Source organism: Hypanus sabinus, chromosome 4, assembly GCF_030144855.1.
Source record: "Hypanus sabinus isolate sHypSab1 chromosome 4, sHypSab1.hap1, whole genome shotgun sequence".
NCBI lineage: Eukaryota > Metazoa > Chordata > Chondrichthyes > Myliobatiformes > Dasyatidae > Hypanus > Hypanus sabinus.
In genome coordinates this window covers 23,881,170-23,900,150 of record NC_082709.1, presented here as the reverse complement: position 1 = coordinate 23,900,150, position 18,981 = coordinate 23,881,170, and the positions used below count along the sequence as shown (strand labels likewise).

Below are 18,981 nucleotides of genomic sequence, written 5' to 3'. Positions count from 1 at the left end.
CAGTGGTAAAGAGAAGCAGGAAGCCTAATGATTATATCCTGATCATATTATATCAGATTAATAGGATGCTATTGAATTATGTTTACTTACAAACATAAATATTTCTTCATGCAGTTAAATTACTTGGGGGCTATGTTGTACTTTTTTTTGTAAGAAAGTTTGAAACATTTGAACATTATTTAACAAATTTTACAGTGAATGTCTGTCATGAGTTAGAATTTGATACTTTTCATTAAAAAAAAGTTTGTGATTTTCTTTCAGAATGACCAGGTGCTTCAGAATTTCTCAGTGGATAAAGGAGAGTTTACTTGTCCTCTCTGCAGACAGTTTGCCAACAGTGTTCTTCCTTGTTACCCTGAAAAGAATGAGGAAAAGAGTGCCTGGTTACCATACAGCAGTAAGACACTGCATGTTCTGATCAGAGAAGTGGAGGAACAGCAGGAACAATTGGGAATGTTTCCGGTAAGTATTACTGTAAGATGGAAGCGCTAAATTGGTTTACTACTAAATGCACCACTTGAAATTTCAGCAAGTCGTTTGGATAGAAAATGTTGAATTGAGTTTTGTGATAAGCAAGGCGCTGTTCGCAAGTGTATAACTCTACTGAGAAATACATATCATCTCGAAAAATATTTTTTAAAAAGGCTGGGTGCTATGCTCTGCTCATTGATGGTCAGCTCTTCTCTGTCTTCCACATTGGTGTATCAAAAGACAGAAGACAGAAATGAGTTGAAAGTCAGATGCCATATCAGCTAAGCCACCACTCTGTCACTGGATTAGAAAGCATGATGTTGGGACAGCACTTAAGGTGCAGCCAGCTCAACAGTCAAACAGCATTGAAGGTCCTGCCCAGGTGACATATAGGCAGCAGTATCTCAGGTGTACCAGGCCATCATAGGGGCAGCACTGAAGAAATGCAGGTGTCAATATTGGGCAGTGCTGCTGGGACTCCTCGGCCAACATTGGGACAACATTGTACATTGAGTGATGAGTGGATTTCTATGTGTCATTATAATGTGAAGCAAAGTGAATCTATATAGAAATTGTAGAAGTCTGTAGGAACTATGAATGGTTATATGTATGGGTGGAAGAGTGAACTGAAAGTTAATGATCAGGGAAGAAGAGGACTTAGTGAGTATTGCTCAAGATATCTACTTTTTAGAATGTTGCTGACATAGCAAAGACCCTGTTGCTTTTGGTTCTGGGAAATGAGTGGAAAGTACTGAAAAAAGGTAGTGATTGCATCCAAAGGTTATTAGCTTAGTATTTCAATGTGACTTAGTTCAATAGGATGAGAAAGAAAATGGCGGGATAAAGTGAAACCGAATATAAAATGCTATTTTGAATCTGGATATCGGGAATAGTACAGTGCTGGAAATACTGAGCTAAGGCATAATCAGAAACAGATATAACATTTCAAGACAATGAGTAATGATACTTTTGGGTAACCTATAACGATCTGTGCTTTCCAAGGTGTCTGTGGGAGATTGTTCAGTATTTGTATGAAAGGATTTTGTTTCCAGCATCTGCTTCTTTGTTAACTGGGGAAGTGAGGTGACATATAGAAAAAAAAATCCTGTTCCTTAGGATATTTTGAGTAATTTCTGTTTTCTGGGATTGCTTGTTTTGTGTTCCTAGGTTGGAGTTTCAGTTCAATGGAATGGGATTGGAAACTGGTTACCAAGTTGGGGATAATGATAGAACAGTACAGTACATGAACAAGTCCCTTTGCCCATGTTGCCTGTGCCCACCATGATGCTATATAAAATTAAACTAAATTGAAAACAAACTTGCGGTTTTATGACAGAATGAACACGTTCAGGGACTTTGGAAATGATTACTGTGGACCGTTTTGGATGGGTGCATGCTTTGTTGCTTTAATCTGGAGTTTATGGCTGAAGGCTTTGTTGTATTTATGCAATGCATCTTCACGATCATCAGTAGAGATTGATACTTATTTCTGTTCATCTCATGTTTATGCTTAAAGGAAGGAAGATTGTTTGCCTTGTTAAATCTTGGGATTGAAATATTACTAATTTCTCAGAAGCAACTGATGAGCAAATCAACAATTCAGTTGCAAAAGCCATGATCCTCAGGCTAAGGTTGAAATCAGTGATATGCCTGCACTGCAGTCACGATTTTTTAAATTTCATTGCAATGCTGTGTGAGCCATCATCTGAATCTTCTGATAGCTATGCCTACTGGAATTCTTTTGACAGCTTTTCACTTCCATTTTCGGAAGTCTGACGCTTTGAATGTGCATTGTATCAGCATGACACATTTGCTTTGTATTCTTTGTAGGGAAGGGAATTATAGATTTTTGTGGAGCTTTTTTATTTTGTGAAACTGAAAGCCTTATTTGTGTCCTTTTGGCTTATTGATCTGATCTTTAACTGCTCCACCAATACATGTGTTTTCCAAGGAAATGATTGCCTTGATGCCTCCCCATGTGGAGATTTAAGTTTAATGGAGGTGGCTGTTCAAATCCAGTCATGGTGGAGTGGTTGTTAAATTAATCTGGCAAGTACAGTTATTCTGAAAATGATACCTGTGTGCAGAAACATTTGAAATTTGGGGCCATCTTTTTAAACATTTGAGAACATTTTCATAAACTTCCCATAAAATCAATTGAAATTAACTATAATGGATTTTTGGGGACCTGTCAGATTGCTGCAAATCTCAACATACTCAAGATCATGAACAAGTTTGAATATCTTGCATCATTGCTACTGAAGGAAGTATATGTTAAGTTTATATACTTATTTGAACTTGCCCTTGGTGTAGATGGGTTGTAGAAGAATCAGGGTGGAATTAAATGAATGAATGAACAAAATTTTATTTTTTCAGTCAGTACAAACATAACAAAAAGCATAATTTTCAATGATGATTTCATAAGTCAAAATTGAATAATAAAAATCTTTAAACCAGACTGAAAGGGTATAGGCTGAAGCTACAGCATATTACGCCTACTCCTCTTACTTATACAAAAACATATTTGGTGTCAATCGTCACATCAAAACAAAAAGATTTCATAATCTTTTAACACTTGATGAGCACATGAGAGAAAATAGCTTACATGGTAAAGGGTAAGAAATGGGATTGATACAATGCTTTAGAGAGCTGGCATTGACCATTTGGGCTGAATGATAGCTTCCAATGTCATAAGGAGATATGAGAAATTTAAATTGGCATTTACAAAAATAGTTTGTTGTGTATGTAAATTTCTGCAGGTAGCTTTAGTTAAGAGGATTGTAAATGAACAAACCAAGTGTAATATCTGTCATTATTTTTGTAATCAGTTCTCATTGGTTAGCTTGGCATTTATGATTGACACTTGTATATCAGATTACGTATGGATAGTAAGTCTCTGGCTAGATTTTGTTATTGTCCTAAAAACGTCTTGCAAGGTTGCTACTGTTCCAAGGAGGACAAAATGGGAAGATCTGCATGCCATTTCAATTGGTAGGGAGCACGTTAGGAAATTTGCTGCTCAGGCAGTCACAAAAAATGTTTTCCATAACTGAAGTATGTTAGAATTCATTTGACATTGTGTCTGCTGTTCAGTTTTCTGCCTCAGGCTAGGTTGCACCCAATAAAGTGCAATAACTATTGCCTGGAAAGCACCAGCATAATGAAATATTGATTTGCTACAGAAGAGTTGATAGTTATAAGCAAATTATCAGTTGCAAAAATTCAGTTTGTACTCTTGAGCAGCAGTATATAAGAAGCTTTTAAAATGTGATGTTTAATGTTGGTTGTGCCTGTGAGGTTAGATATCGTTCTCATGTAAGTACAGGCATGGTGATTAAGCTATTCAGTGGCCTGGATCAGTGATGTTGATACAGAAGTTTGAATTCTTCCACAAGAGCTGCAAAATTTACATTAAAATGATTATGTATGTCTACAATTTGAACAAGAAAGCCATGATCAGTACTGGTGACCGTGAAATTGTTCTCTAGTTTCCTTCAGGGAAGGAAATGTACTATCCTTTACAGTTGGTGCCTATATAGAACTTCAGATCCTTTAGTTTATCTAAAGTGTCTTCTCAGTTCAGGGACAATACCAAACTTGCCAATGTCAAATAGATCCTATATTGGGTATTTTTGTAAAAAGTGTGACATTTAGATAAAAAAATATATTAGTAGTGGAAAACTTGATTTGTTTTGATTAAAAATACACTGTTGGGAGTCAGAAATGGCTTGGAGTTATTATTTTTATTTACTGGGGTGAGTAACATGTATAGGAAGGGTTTTATTTGTCTATGTTTTGAATTAAGATGAGTAAACATGATTTTTTGGAGGTTGAGTTAAAGCAACACTTTTCTATAACAGGTATTTCTGAAAAATGTAACAGATATATATTGGCATAGAGGCTTAAATGGAATGGGAGCGCAAGAAGTAGGTAAAGAGAATGTCAAAAAAATAATGGATTTTGAAGCAGGAAAGAATATAGGGAAAAGATCATTTGCCTATGAATGGAAAAAGAAATATGTTAATTAAGTAATTCTAAGGAATTTTCATTTTGCAATTTATATAATACAGTTAATTTTGTTTAATTGGGCCATCAGTTAATTGGGGCAGCTGCTTATTTGGGACAATTCTTAAAGAACAAAAACTAATTTGAGAGAATTGCTGGAATTCCCTTTGTTGATTTGAGACACCTTGCTGCCTAATTGGGCAGGATTCTGTGGCCAAGCAGGTATCTAGTGTCAATCATGTGTATTTGTGTGGCCGTTAGATGCTACAATTCGCTGAGAGCGAGCAGTTTGTAAGTGGTGTCAGTTGTGTGTGTTGTCTTCAAAAACCAATGATTTTTATCACTGATAGTTGGTGAGAAACAAGCAGTAAGACAATTTAGAACTGCTTTGCTCATTGCAGTTTCAAGCATTTAGGCTTGGAAATGCCAGAAATGGCCTGACTGAAAATGAAACAATTTCACTACTTCATCAAGTTAGGAACTAAGAAGAATTTGAAGGTAACAACAATCATATAGAATGTTACAATGAAAATGAAGATTTGGAGGATGCAATTGTCGATAGCATTTTATAAAGGCAGTCCATTATCTGCACTAGGTGCCTGCGCTGATTCTGTTTGTTTCCATACAATTGGAAGAACATGGCAGCATTGAATTTTTGATCGATAAATATTAGGAGCTAATACTCAATTTTACAGCACTGTAGGACTATGGGGTGTGTTCTAATTTGTTCTGTATTTCTCTTAAATGCTTAATTTGTTACCCAGTTTGTCTTTTTATCCATTTTTAACTATTTCCACGAAACCTTGGCAAATTAAATGGGTCAAAATTGGGTTAAATGTGTCCCAACTGACTGGAATCCACCGTATTTTAGGAACTTGAATTTTGTTATTTGTTAATTTGAGTAAGTATGGAAACTGTTGAAAATGTTTGAGAGAAATATTTCTAACAAATTTGGCTAACAGTAAGTTTTGAAGTGATTTTTAGTCGGTGAACAAGAGTCAGAGTCAGCAAATACTGAGATCATAGAGGCACTACGCTTACCAATATCCAGTGCCTATAACAAATACTTCCCCCCCCCCCCCCAGAAGTTTTCATGTTTTATTGCTTTACAACATTGAATCACAGAAGAATTAATTTGGCTTTTTTGACACAAATCAACAGAAAAAGACTTTTTCGTGTCAAAATGAAAACAAATCTCTACAAAGTGATCTAAATTAATTACAAATATAAAACACATAATAATTGATTGCATAATTACCCCCTTCAAGTCAGTATTTAGTAGATACAGCTTTGGCAGCAATTACAGCCTTGAGACTATGTGGATAGGTCTCTATCAGCTTTGCACATCTGGACACTGCAATCTTTCCCCATTCTTCTTTACTAGAGTATTCAAGCTCTGTCAGATTGCATGGGGATTGTGAGAGAACTGTCCTTTTCAAGTCCTGCCACAAATTCTCAATTGCATTGAGGTTTGGACTCTGACTGCCTTTCCAGGACATTAACTTTGTTGATTTTAAGCCATTCCTGTGTAGCTTTGGCTTGATGTTTGGGGTCATTGTCTTGCTGGAAAACAAACCTCTCAAGTCGCAGATCTCTTGCAGGGTGCATTAGGTTTTTCTCCACGATTTCCCTGTATTTTGCTGCATTCATTGTACCCTCTACCTTCACAAACCTTCCAGGGCCTGCTGCAGTGAAGCATCCCCACAGCATGATGCAGCCACCACCATGCTTCACGGTAGGGATGGTGTGTTTTTGATTATGTGGGGTGTTATGCTAAAGCCACACATAGCGTTTAGTCTCATGGTCAAAAAGCTCAATTTTGGTTTCATCGGCCTATAGAACCTTCTCCCGGCTGACTTCAGAGTCCTTCTGGCAAACTCTAGTCGAGATTTCATTTGATTTTTTTTGAACAGTGGCTTTCTCTGTCACTTTCCCAAAAAACTGCAGCTGGTGAAGCACCGGGCAACAGTTGTTGTATGTGCTGTCTCTCCCATCTCAGCCGCTGAAGTTTGAAACTCCTCCAGAGTTGTCATGGGTCTCCTGGCGGCCTCCCTCACTTGTCCTCTTCTTGCATGGTCACACAGTTTTTGAGGATGGCCTGCTCTAGACAGACTTATGGCCGTGTCATATTCTTTCCATTTCTTGATGATTGATTTAAATATATTTCAAGGGATATTTAGGGACTTCAAAATTTTCTTGTATTCACCTCCTGTGCTTTCCATTACTCTTTTTCCGGAGCAGCTTGAGCGTTCTTTTGATTTCATGGTGTAGGTTTTGCCAGGATACTAACTCACCAGCAGTTGGACCTTACAGGTAGATTTGTATTTTAACTACAATCGATTGAAACACCTTGACCACACACAGCTCTCAAAAACAGATCTCCATCTTACTAATTATGTGACTTCTAAAACCAGTTGGCTGCACCAGTGATGATTTGATGTGTGTAAAACAATAAAAAATGAAAAATTTCAAGGAGGGGTGAAGGGAATACTTATTATAAGCACCAGTATGTCCGCCGTTATTTTTACAGTATGTATAAAACGTATTGTAATTAGATCATTGTAGATCCAATCAAAGATTTAGAAAATAAAAATTAAGGTAATTTTTGTCCAACTGTTTTCAACTGATCTGTTGCTCATAACAAGATGATAGATATAATGTTAACTGTTCAATTCCATTTGTGAAATGGTGGCTGCCTTTTCCTTTAATATTCCAGATTGAATGTTTTCAGATTATCATTCCACAATTTATAGTCTGCTGTATTTGGACTGTTGAAGCTTGTATGCTGATTATGTTTTCTAATTCATCCAAATTTATGTCATATTACAGTCTACTATTCTTAAAATTCATGTAAAATTGCATTCTTCATATTATTACTTTAATCAAATATCTTTGGTAAAGGTATCTTTTCTGCTTGCATTGATTTGCTTTTTGTAGTCAGCAACAAACTTGAGCAAAGAGATGGAGTCGGTGATGAAGGACATAAGGAGCACAACCCAAAAGAAATACATAGATTATGGGAAGATTCCTGGTTCTCCAGACAATGACTTTCTCTTCATGTATTCAGTAGCTAGGTATGTAAGTATTATTGCCTAGTTTAAAAATTGGACATAAGAAAAATTTGCATGCCATTAATAAATCAGAATTTTTAGTTGTTCAGTACAGTGCACCATTGCTCTCAAAAGTGTGTAAAGTTAATGAAATGATTTAAATGAATATCAAATGAAAAGTAAGTGCCCCTCAAAATTAGATTTTATTTTTTAGATATATGCATTCATTTTATACATTGTAATACATGCTCTTTTAAAGTGGTAAATTGGTTTGTTATTGTCACGTGTACCAAGGTACAGTGAAAAACTTTGTTTTAACTGCCTCCCATACAGATCACTTCATTACAGCATTGAATTGAAGTATTACAATACAAGGAAAAACAAAATAACAGAATGCCAAATAGAGAGTTACAGTTACTGAGAAAGTGCAGGAAGAGAAAACAGTGCAAGGCCAGAACAAGAAATAAGGTGACATTGAGTCCCCCTTATTATTCTAGAGGACCTTTCAAAAGGCTCATCATAGTAGAATTGAAGCTGCCCTTGAATGGTACCTGCTTTCAGACTTGTGTATCTTCTACTGGGATAGGAATGGGAGAATAAGATTGCCAGTGTGTGGTGGGTGGCATCTTTGATTGTGTTACATTCTTTACCATGGCAGGCAGTGAGAGGTGTAGGCAGAGAGAGAAGCTGGTTTCCATGAGGTGCTGAGATGTGTCCACAAATGTCTGTAATTTCTTATGGTCATGGTCAGGAGCAATTGCCACACCAGGCCATGATATATCCAGATAGGATGCTTTCTGTGGTGCATTGATAAAAATGAATAAGGGGTAAAGGTGACATGCCATTTTTCTTTATTAGCCTGAGGAAGCAGATACACCGGAGAGCTTTCTTGGCCATAACTTCTGCAAGATTGGACCAAGGCAATTATAATGATGTTCACTGTTAGGAATTTGAAGCTTTAAGCTCTCTTGAACTCGTATTTTGCAGACCTTGATGGAAAGGTTGCTGTTCAGACACCATGTCATGAAGTTCTCTGTTTCCTGACTGTATTCTGACTAGTTATTATTTGAGGTTCAGGCATTACAGTGGTGTCATTTCAAACTTGTAGTTAGTGTTAGAACAAATTCTGGCCATGCAGTCTTGAGTCTATTGTGAGTAGAGTAGGGGCTGAGGAAGCAGCCTTGTGGAGGACCAGTGTTGAGTATAATAATGACAGAGGTGTTGCTGCCCATATATCCTTAGTGTTTGTGATTTGTTGGTTAGGAAGTCAAGGATCCAGTTACAAACTTGCCTCCAAACTCCAAGATTCAGGCTCAGAAGTCTGGAGATAAGTTTGCTTTGAATTATAGCATTGAAGGTGGATTTGTAGTATTTTAACTTTAGTGTTTTTACTGTCCAGATGCTCCAGAGATAAGAGAGATATGGTCCTGGTTTTGATATTGTATGTGCAAAATTTGATGTCATTAATGAAATCTGTAGAATCTTTTACTCTGCATGATGTCTTTTATCTTGATTTACTAAGGCTGTTTGTCGGTGTTTCTTATGAACAGTTGTTCCAATTTGTCACAGCATCTTAAATAAGATAGAGACAGACTGCATTGAGTGAAGGAATGTGTGCTGGAACCTTCACTGTTCTAACTTTTATTCACTGAATGAATGTTTGGATTTCCTTTGTGTGTTGCAGCTTCCTTCCACAGTCCAAAGACGTACCGGGTAGGTTAATTGGTCATTGTAAATTGTCCCATGATTAGCTGGGGTTAAATTAGAGTTGTTGGGGTTGATGGAGCAGCTCCGTTCAAAGGGACTGAACTGCCTACACAGCGCTGTATTATTAAATAAATAAACTGGAGTAAAGAGATTAGAAATTATATTATCAGCTTGATAAAGACTGTAATTAGGCAGAAAAGTATTTTTAAAAAGCAGTTTGCTGGGAGCAAACAAAATGCCTAAAAATTATTAGGGGGTAAACTTAAGAGAATTATCCTTGATGTAATGTTTAAGTTCAAATTCAGTTTATTGTCATTTATCTATACACATGAATACCACACCCTTTAGAATGTTGTGGATCTGATCTGATACATCCCTGATCCTGGCATCAGGGAGAAAACATACTACCCGGGTGTCTCCTTCACATCCATAGAATCTCCAGTTTGCTCCTCTGACTACGGAATCCCCTCTCACTACTGCATGTGGTGACCAAGAGCATGATGACTAGTAATGATCTTTCAAGAATCACTAGATTCTGGAATGGCTCCAGAGACTGGAAATTTTTAAATGTCACTCCAATCTTTAAGAAGGGAGGGAGGCAAAAAAAAACAAATGATAATAGACAATAGACAATAGGTGCAGAAGTAGACCATTCGGCCCCTCGAGTCTGCACCGCCATTCTGAGATCATGGCTGATCATTCACTATCAATGCCCAGTCCCTGCCTTGTCCCCATATCCCTTGATTCCCCTATCCATCAGATATCTATCTAGCTCCTTCTTGAAAGCATCCAGAGAATTGGCCTCCACCGTCTTCCGAGGCAGTGCATTCCATACCTTTCCAACTCTATGGGAGAAGAAGCTCTTCCTCAACTCTGTTTTAAATAACTGACCTCTTATTCTCAATCCATGCCCTCTGGTACTGGACTCTCCCAACATCTGGAACATATTTTCTGCCTCAATCCTATCAAATCCTTTAATTATCTTAAACGTTTCAATCAGATCCCCTCTCAATCTCCTCAATTCCAGCATGTACAAGCCCAATCTCTCCAATCTCTCTGCGTAAGGCAGCCCTGCCATCCCAGGAATCAACCTACTGAATCTACGCTGCACTTCCTCAATTGCCAGAATGTCCTTCCTTAAACCTGGAGACCAAAACTGTACACAATATTCCAGGTGTGGTCTCACCAGGGCCCTGGACAAATGCAAAAGAACATCCTTGCTCTTGTACTCAATTCCCCTTGTAATAAAGGCCAACATTCCATTTGCCCTCTTCACTGCCTGTTGCACTTGCTCATTCGCCTTCATTGACTGATGATAGGCCAGTTAGCCTGACTTTAATGAAAGGGAAGATGTTGGAGTCCAAATCTGCTGGAATGCTTTGAGGAAATGAGAGGCAGGATAGACAAAGGAGAGTCAAGGGACAACCACGAGGTCCTGACGAAGGGTCTCGGCCCGAAACGTCGACAGCGCTTCTCCCTATAGATGCTGCCTGGCCTGCTGTGTTCCACCAGCATTTTGTGAGAATCAAGGGATGTTGTTTACTTGGATTTTCAGAAGGCCTTTGCTAAGGTGCTTAACAGGGTAAGAATCCATGGTATTACTAGAAAGATACTAGCGTGGATAGAAGATTGGCTGACTGGCAGGAGGCAATAGAGTGAACCTTTTCTGGTTGGCTTCCAGTGACTGGTGGTAATCCTCAGGGGTTGGCTTTGGGACTGCTTCTTTTCATGTTTTGGATGAAGGAATTAATGGTTTTCGAGCCAGGTTTGCAGATGATACGTAGATAGGTAGAGGGCTAAGTAGTGTTGAGGAAGCAGGGAGTCTCTAGAGGGGCATAGACTAAGGGTTCCCAAGCTGGGTGTCCGTGCTTAATGGTATTGGTCCGTGGCATAAAAAGGCTGGGAACTCCTTACTTAGACAGTTTGGGAGAACGTGCAAAGTAGTGGCAGATGGTATATCGTGTAGGGAAGTGTGTGTTCATGCACTGTGTTAGAAGGAATAAAGATGAAGACTATTTTCAAAACAGTGAGAAAATTCTAAAATCAGATGTGCAAAAGAATTTTGGATTGTTCATGTGGAATTCCCCAAAGGTTAACTTTCAGGTAGTGTCAATGATAGGGAAGGCAAATGTAATATTAGTATTGATTTTGAGAGGACTAGAATATAAAAGCAAGAGTATAATGCTAGAAACATAGAAAACAGGTGCAGGAGTAAGCCATTCGGCCCTTCGAGCCTGCACTCCCATGCTGATCATCCAACTCAGAACCCTGTACCTGCTTTCTCTCCATACCCCCTGATCCCTTTAGCCACAAGGACCATATCTGACTTCCTCTTAAATATAGCCAATGAACCAGCCTCAACTGTGGCAGAGAATTCCACAGATTCACCACTCTCTGTGTGAAGAAGTTTTTCCTCAAAAGGCTTTATAATGTATTGGTCAGACCACATTTGAAGTATTGTGAGCACTTTTGGGCCCATTATATGAGAAGAGATCTGCTGGCATTGGCTAGTGTCTAGAGGAGGTTCACAACAATATGATTCTGCGACTGAAAAGGTTACATCTGAGGAACGTTTGATGGTTTTGCTGGAGTTTAGAAGAATGGGGGGAGGGAAATCTCATTGAAACCTATGGAATATGGAAAGGCCTAGATAGAGTAGATGTGGTGAAGATGTATCCTAGTATGAGGGGAAGGGTTGTCTAAAACCAGAGGGCACATCCTCAGAGTAGAGGGACATACCTTTAGAACAGAGATGAGGAAGATTTTTTTTAAGCTAGAGGACGGTGTTCCTGAGGACTTAGAATCCATTATTACTGCTGCCATCCTCTTCAATTCCCTATCCTTCTGAGCCACAGGGCTCAATGGGCTGAATGGCCTGATTCTGGTCCTATGTATCATGGTATAATCTGAAGTGACAGATACAAGAGGTTTTGCAGATACTGCAAATCTTGAGGAACGCACACAAAATGCTAGAGAAACTCAAGCAAGTCAGGCCTTTGAAGGGTAATGAACAGTCGACAATTCAGAGTGGCTTAGACAAAAAGACAAAGGAGCAGAATTAGGCCATTTGGCCCATCGAGACTGTCCGCCATTTCATCATGGCTGATCCTATTTTCCTTTCAGACCCAATCTCCTCCCCATATCCCTTCATGCCTTGACGAATCTTGCTGAGACTTACTGGATTCCTACAGCATTTTGCAGAAATTAAGTGTGTCTGGCTGCTAGCTTAGAAGGTTATGGAGCAGGAAGTTGGATTTTACCTCCACCTCCCACATAATAGAATAAATATGTCTGCATCCAGAATATGCTGATCTGTGCATCCCTTGCAGTTCTCTCCAGAACAGTTAGCTAGCTGTCAGTGCAACAAAATTAAATTAACCCAGCAAATATTTACATCTCTATCAACATTATCCTCAGCAGCATCCAACCTGATGGCATTACCATTGATTTCTGCTGGTTATTTTTTTGTCCTTCCTCCTTCCCTCTTCTATTCCCCACTCTGACCTCTTGCTTCTTATCCTCACCTGCCTATCACATCCCCTTGCTGTCTGTCCTCCCTTTCTCCCATTGTCCACTTTCCTCTCCTATCAGATTCCTTCCTCTCCAGCTCTACCTATTCCACCTGCCTGGCTTCACCTCTCACTTTCTAGCTAGTCCTCCTTCCCCCTTGCCCCATTTTATTATTCTGGCATATTCTGCCTTCCTTTCCTGAAGAAGGGTTTTGGCCCAAAATGTTGACTGTTTATTCATTTCCATAAATGCTGCCTGACTGCTGAGCTCCTCCAGCGTTTTGTGGTTATCTGGTCATTATCATCAGTGTTCATAGGAGTTTATAGTGTGCAAATTGGCTTTCCTGAATTTTCTATTACATCAATGCTCACATTTTGTACTTTGAAGATCCTTAAAAACCTTCAAAAGGTGGTCCATGAATTGAAGTCTTTTGGTCAGGAGATGAAAAATGTTACGTTAGTTGGTCATCTATGTATTTTGACATGCATGAATGCTCTAACTATGTGTGATACTGAAATGCCCTTGGGCATTGATGTTTATTGATGTCCAGTGACTTTGTTATCATCAAACTGGCAAAGCAGTCAACCACATAAATCAAAAACAGCACATGCAAATTAAATATTTAAAAAACTAATTTTTAAATTGGAAGTTGGAATATCAGAAATACACTTTTTAGACCATAATACTTAGAAGCAGAATTAGGCCATTCGGCCCATTGAGTCGGCTCCTCCATTCGATCGTAGCAGATTTATTTTCCCTCTCAACTCCATTCTCCTGCCTTCTCCCCGTAATCTTCGAGGCCCATACTAATCAAGAACCTATCAACTTCTTTAAATATATCTAATGAATTGGCCTCTAGAACTGTCTGTGGCAATGAATTCCACAAGTTCACCACCCACTGGCTAAAGAAATTCCTCCTCATCTCTCTTCTAAAGGTACATCCTTCTATTCTCCAGTCCTAACCTCATAAATAAATAAATCATCTTTTTTAATGCTTTAACTTTTTCCACACCTTTTTAAAATAAAATATATTCATTAAGTTAGGATTTTTGTAGGGATTGATATGTACAGAGTCATAATTTTGGCTTGTATGCTATTAAAACTAGTATCTGTAACTGTACAGGCTTCATCAGGTGATGGATGCACAATATTCAATTCCATTTGCAGCTCGTTAGTAAATAGGCAACTTTAAGGCATGGGCTGATTATTGGCAAAGGACATTCACATCATCTCCAGTGAGAAAGAACCTAATTATTTCCATTATCAAGTACCTAGTACACAGTTGATTGGAGTACTGTGCTGATACAACAGGAGTGTTCCTACACAGGTCCAACAAAGCTTTTAAAAACCCAGTTTCTATAAAAGAAAGGTACCGCCTAGTGGAAAGGTAATTGTCGGAACAGTCTTGAGTCAGGGTAGTAAGACTTTGATGAGAACAGCGGGAGCCAAGGTAGCTAGGTAAGTTTATTCCTTATTTCTGATTTCTCCCTAGAGAGAATAGGGGTTATGTCTACAGAGCCAGTGACCTGTTCTGGGTGTCAGAAGTGGGATTTACAGGAGACTGCCAGCCTCCCTGATGGCCACATCTGTGCCAGGAGCATCGAGATGCAGCTCCTTGGAGGCCATGCTAGGGATCTGGAGATACAGCTTGATGACCTTCAGCTTATTAGTGAAAGTGAAGCAGTGATAGATGGGAGCTGCAGGAAGCTAGTCACCCCAAGGCTACAGAGACAGATAACTAGTTGACAGTCAGGAGACAGAAGGGAAAACGTCCGATAGTGGAGAGCACCCCTGTGGCCGTCCCCTCCCCAACATTAGGTACTCCATTTTGAATACTGTTGGGAGAGAGGGGAAGCAACAACAGCCGTGCCTCTGGTATGGAGTCTGGCCCTGTGGCTCAGAAGGATAGGGAATTGAAGAGGATGGCAGCAGTAATAATGGATTCTAAGTCAGGGAGACAGATAAGTGATTCTGTAGGCATGAAAAGGGAACACAGATGGTAGTTTGCCTCCCAGGTGATGTTTCTGGACATGTCCACAATATCCTGAAAAGGGAGGATGAGCAGCCAGAAGTTGTGGTACATATTGGTACCAATGACATAGGAAGAAAGAGGGAGGAGATCATGAAAAAAATACAGGGAGTTCGGAAGGAAGCTGAGAAGCAGGACCGCAAAGATAGTAATCTTGGGACTGCTGCCTGTGCCACACGACAGTGAGGATAGGAATAGAATGAGGTGGCAGATAAATGTGTGGCTGAAGAGTTGGAGGAGGGGGCAGAGATTCAGATTTCTGGATAATCGGGACCTCTGGGGCAGCTGAAACTTGTACAAAAGGAATGGGTTACTCTTGAATCCAAGAGGGCAGATTTACTAGAGCTGTTGGGAGTAGTTTAACCTAATATGGCAGGGGGATGGGAACCAGTATGATAGAGCTGAGAATGAGCCAGCAGGTTTACAAGTAGATGATGGATGTATCATGACTGTAAGGAAGGACAAGCCAATAATTGGGTACAAATGCAGACAGCAAAGAGTTAAATTGTACCACAAAGGCAAAAGGCAAAATGGCGAAGAATGCAGGACTGAAAGTGCTGCATTTAAGTATGCATAGCTATCAGAATAAGGTGGACATACTCATGGCGTAATTAGAGATTGGTTGGTAGGATGTTGTGGACGTTGATGAGTCGTGGCTGGAAGAAGGCCATTGTTGGGAGCTTAACATCAAAGGATATACTTTGTATTGAAAGAACAGGCAGAAAGGCATAGGTGGTGGTGGTGTGGCTCTGTTGGTAAGAGATGGAATTACATCTTTAGAAAGAGGTGACATAGGGCCAGTGAATGTTGAATCGTTGTGGGTGGAGTTAAGAAATTGCAAGGGTAAAAAAAATCCATTATAGGAATCATATATAGGCCTCCAAGTAGTAGCCAAGATGTGGGGTTGAGATTTCAAAGGGAGCAGGAAAAGGCATATAGTAATGGAAATAGCACAATTATAATGGGGGACTTCAATATGCTAGGGGATTAGCGAAATAGGTTGGTGTCGGATTGCAAGAGAGGGAATTTGTTGAATGCCTATAAGATGACTTTTTAGAGCAGCTTGTGCTTGAGCCTACTTGGGGAAAGGCTATCTTAGATTGGGTGTTGTGTAATAACCCAGATATTATTAGGGAGCTGAATGTAAAGGAACCCTTAGGAGCTAGTGATCATATTATAATTGAATTCATACTGCAGTTTGAGAGGGAAAGGCATAAGTCACATGTATCAGTATGGCAGTGGAATAAAGGGAATTACAGAGGCATGAGAGAGGAGTTTGCCTGAGTGGATAGGAGGCGGATACTGGCCGGGATGATGGGAGAGCAGAGATGGCTGCAGTTTCTGGGAATAGTTCACAAGGCACAGGATAGATATGTTCGACAGAGGAAGAAGTTCTCAAATGGCAGGGGTAGGCAACCGTGGCTGACAAAGGAAGTTAAGGACTGCATAATAGCTAAGGAAAGGGCATTTAAGGTAGCAAAAGTGAGTGGGAAGTTGGATGATTGGGAAGCTTTTAAAATCCAACAAAAAGCAACTAAAAAGCTACAAGAAGGGAAAAGATGAAATATGAGGGCAGACTAGTCAATAATATAAAGCAAGATACTGAAAAATTTTCAGCTGTATAAAAAATAAAAGGGAGGTGAGAGTTGATATTGCAGCTTGATATTGGAAAAGGATGCTGGTGAGGTAGTGATGGGGAATGAAGAAATGGCAGATACACTTGATGGGTACTTTGCATCTGTCTTCACTGCGGAAGGTTCTAGCAGTGTGCCGGATGTCCATGAGTGTTAGGGAGCAGGAGTGAGTGCCATTGCTATTACAAAGGAAAAAGTGCTAGGCGAACTCAAAGATCTTAAGATAGATATGTCACCTGGGCCAGATGGACTACATCCCATCTACAGAGATCTGGACTACAGAGTCCAGAGAGAGGTTGCTGAAGAGATAACAGTTGTGTTGATCATGATCTTTCAAGAATCCCTTGATTCTGTCATGGTACCGGAGGACTGGAAAGTTGCAAAAGTAACTCCTCTCTAAGAAGGGAGGAAATTATAGACCTATTAGCCTAACCTCAGTGGTTGGGAAACTGTTGGGAGTCCATTATTAAGGATTAAGTTTTGAGGTACTCGGAGACTAATGATAAAATAAGTCAAAGGCAACATGGGTCTGCAAAGGGAAATCTTGCCTGACAAATCTCTTGGAGTTCTTCGAGGAAGTAACAAGCATGGTGGACAAAGGAGAGGCAGTGGATGTCATTTACTTGGATTTTCAGAAGGCGTTTGATAAGGTGCCACACATGAGACTGCTTAACAAGATAAATTCCTATGGCATTGCAGGAAAGATACTGGCATGGATAGCAGAATGGCTGACAGGCAGGAGGCAGTGAGTGGGAATAAAAGGGACCTTTTCTGGTTGGCTGCTGGTGACTAGTAGTGTTCCTCAGGTGGTCAGTATGGGACTGCTGCTTTTCACATTGTTTGTCAGTGATTTAGATAATGGAACTGATGGCTTTATGGAAAAGTCTGCGGATGATATGAAGTAGGTGGAGGGGCTGGTGGTGCTGAGGAAGCAATGCGATTGTAGCAGAACTTAGACAAATTGGGCAAAAAAGTGGCAGATGGAATACAGAGTTGGGAAATGTATGATAATGCATTATGGTAATAGGAACAGTAATTTGGACTATTATCTAAATGGGAAGAAGGGTGAAATATTAGAGGTACAAAGGGACTCCCAGAAGGTTAACTTAACAGGTTGAGTCTTTGGTAAAGATGGAAAATGCAATTTTGTCATTTATTTCAAGGGGAATAGAATATAAAAGCAAGGAAACAATGCTGAGCTTTATAAGACACTAGTCAAGCTGCATTTGGGGTTTTGTTAACAGTTTTGGGCCCCATCTCTCAAAGGATGTGCTGTCATTGGAAAACATGCAGAGGAGGTTCATGAAGATGATTCTGGGAATAAAGGGGTTAACATATGAGGAGCGTTTGACAGCTTTGGCCCTTACTGGAATTTAGAAGAATGCAGGGGTATCTCATTGAAACCTACCAAGTGTTGAAAGGACTAGACAGGTTGGATATGGAGAGAATGTTAACTCTGGTGTAGGTATCCAGTACTAGAGGGCATCGCCTCAAAGTTGAGGGGTGACCCTTTAGAACAAAGGTAAGGAGGATTTTTTTAGCCAGAGAGTAGTAAATCTGTGGAATGATCTGCCACAGACTGCAGTGGAGGTCAAGTCCGTGCGTATATTTAAGATGGAAGTTGATAGTTTCCTTATCGATCAAGGCGTCAAAAGTTTTGGTGGAAAGGCAGGTGTATGGAGTTGAATGGGATCCGGGATCAGCCATGATACAATGGTGGAACAGACTCAATGGGCTGAATGGCCTAAATCTGCTCCTATATTTTATGGTCTTACCCCTACCAACAACACACTGGCAGGTTGCTCATTGAACAGGAATGAAATCAGATCAGCAGGTAGAAAATAGTAAGAAGAGACTTGCTTCTTGGTACACTGAAACCTATCTACCATTTACAAGGCACAAGTCAGAAGGGTAAAGACACATTCTCTTGACTGGGTGAATGTTGCATAGAGAATTCTCAAACTGCTTTACAGATTTCTAGCACAAAGCAGAAACCTCTCCACCACCATCACCATACAGAAGAGGTAATATGGGCCATTTACAAATTAGACTCCAGTTAATCTTCTTGACTTGTTGAGCAGCACCTCCCAAACCACAACTTCAGTTACCAAGGCACATGTTTTCCATCAATATTGCACTCTTTCTTGATTTACAAATGTATCACTGGTGTCCATCATTACTGAAACCTGGAACCCCTTATCCAAAAGCACTGTGAGAGTGCTTTCATTAAAAACACCCCTAGTGGTTGTGGAAGGAGCGTTATCACATCCACCTCAAGAGTAAGTCGAGATAAGCAAAAAGACAGTGAGATGGAAGCAATGCTTAGATAGTGAATAATGAAGAAGGGTGAAAAGATACATCCTGTAAAGGAATGCTGAATAACAAAACAGCATCTTTGGAATTTATATTCAACTGCATGTAGAGTTAATGCTAATTTCACAATGTAACAATGGCAAGTAAAATCACTTTTTGTATTTGCATTAATCTTACTCACTTTTGGTGCTAGTCAAAAATGTGGTTTTCTTATTTATGTGCAAAAACAAATTATGATGTGGCTGGCACAGGAACCATCCCA

General features: G+C 39.7%; 1 protein-coding gene across 3 annotated transcripts in view; it reads left to right on the top strand.

The window, feature by feature from the left end:
- The window catches only part of ubr3 (ubiquitin protein ligase E3 component n-recognin 3), a 248,653-nt gene that overhangs the window by 171,777 nt on the left and 57,895 nt on the right, over nucleotides 1-18,981 (top strand). For all 3 annotated transcript variants that reach the window (XM_059966618.1, XM_059966617.1, XM_059966619.1), the window contains 2 exons: nucleotides 262-462; nucleotides 7,414-7,550. In XM_059966618.1, the coding sequence (XP_059822601.1) occupies nucleotides 262-462; nucleotides 7,414-7,550 (338 nt within the window). The remainder of the gene's footprint in view (nucleotides 1-261; nucleotides 463-7,413; nucleotides 7,551-18,981) is intronic.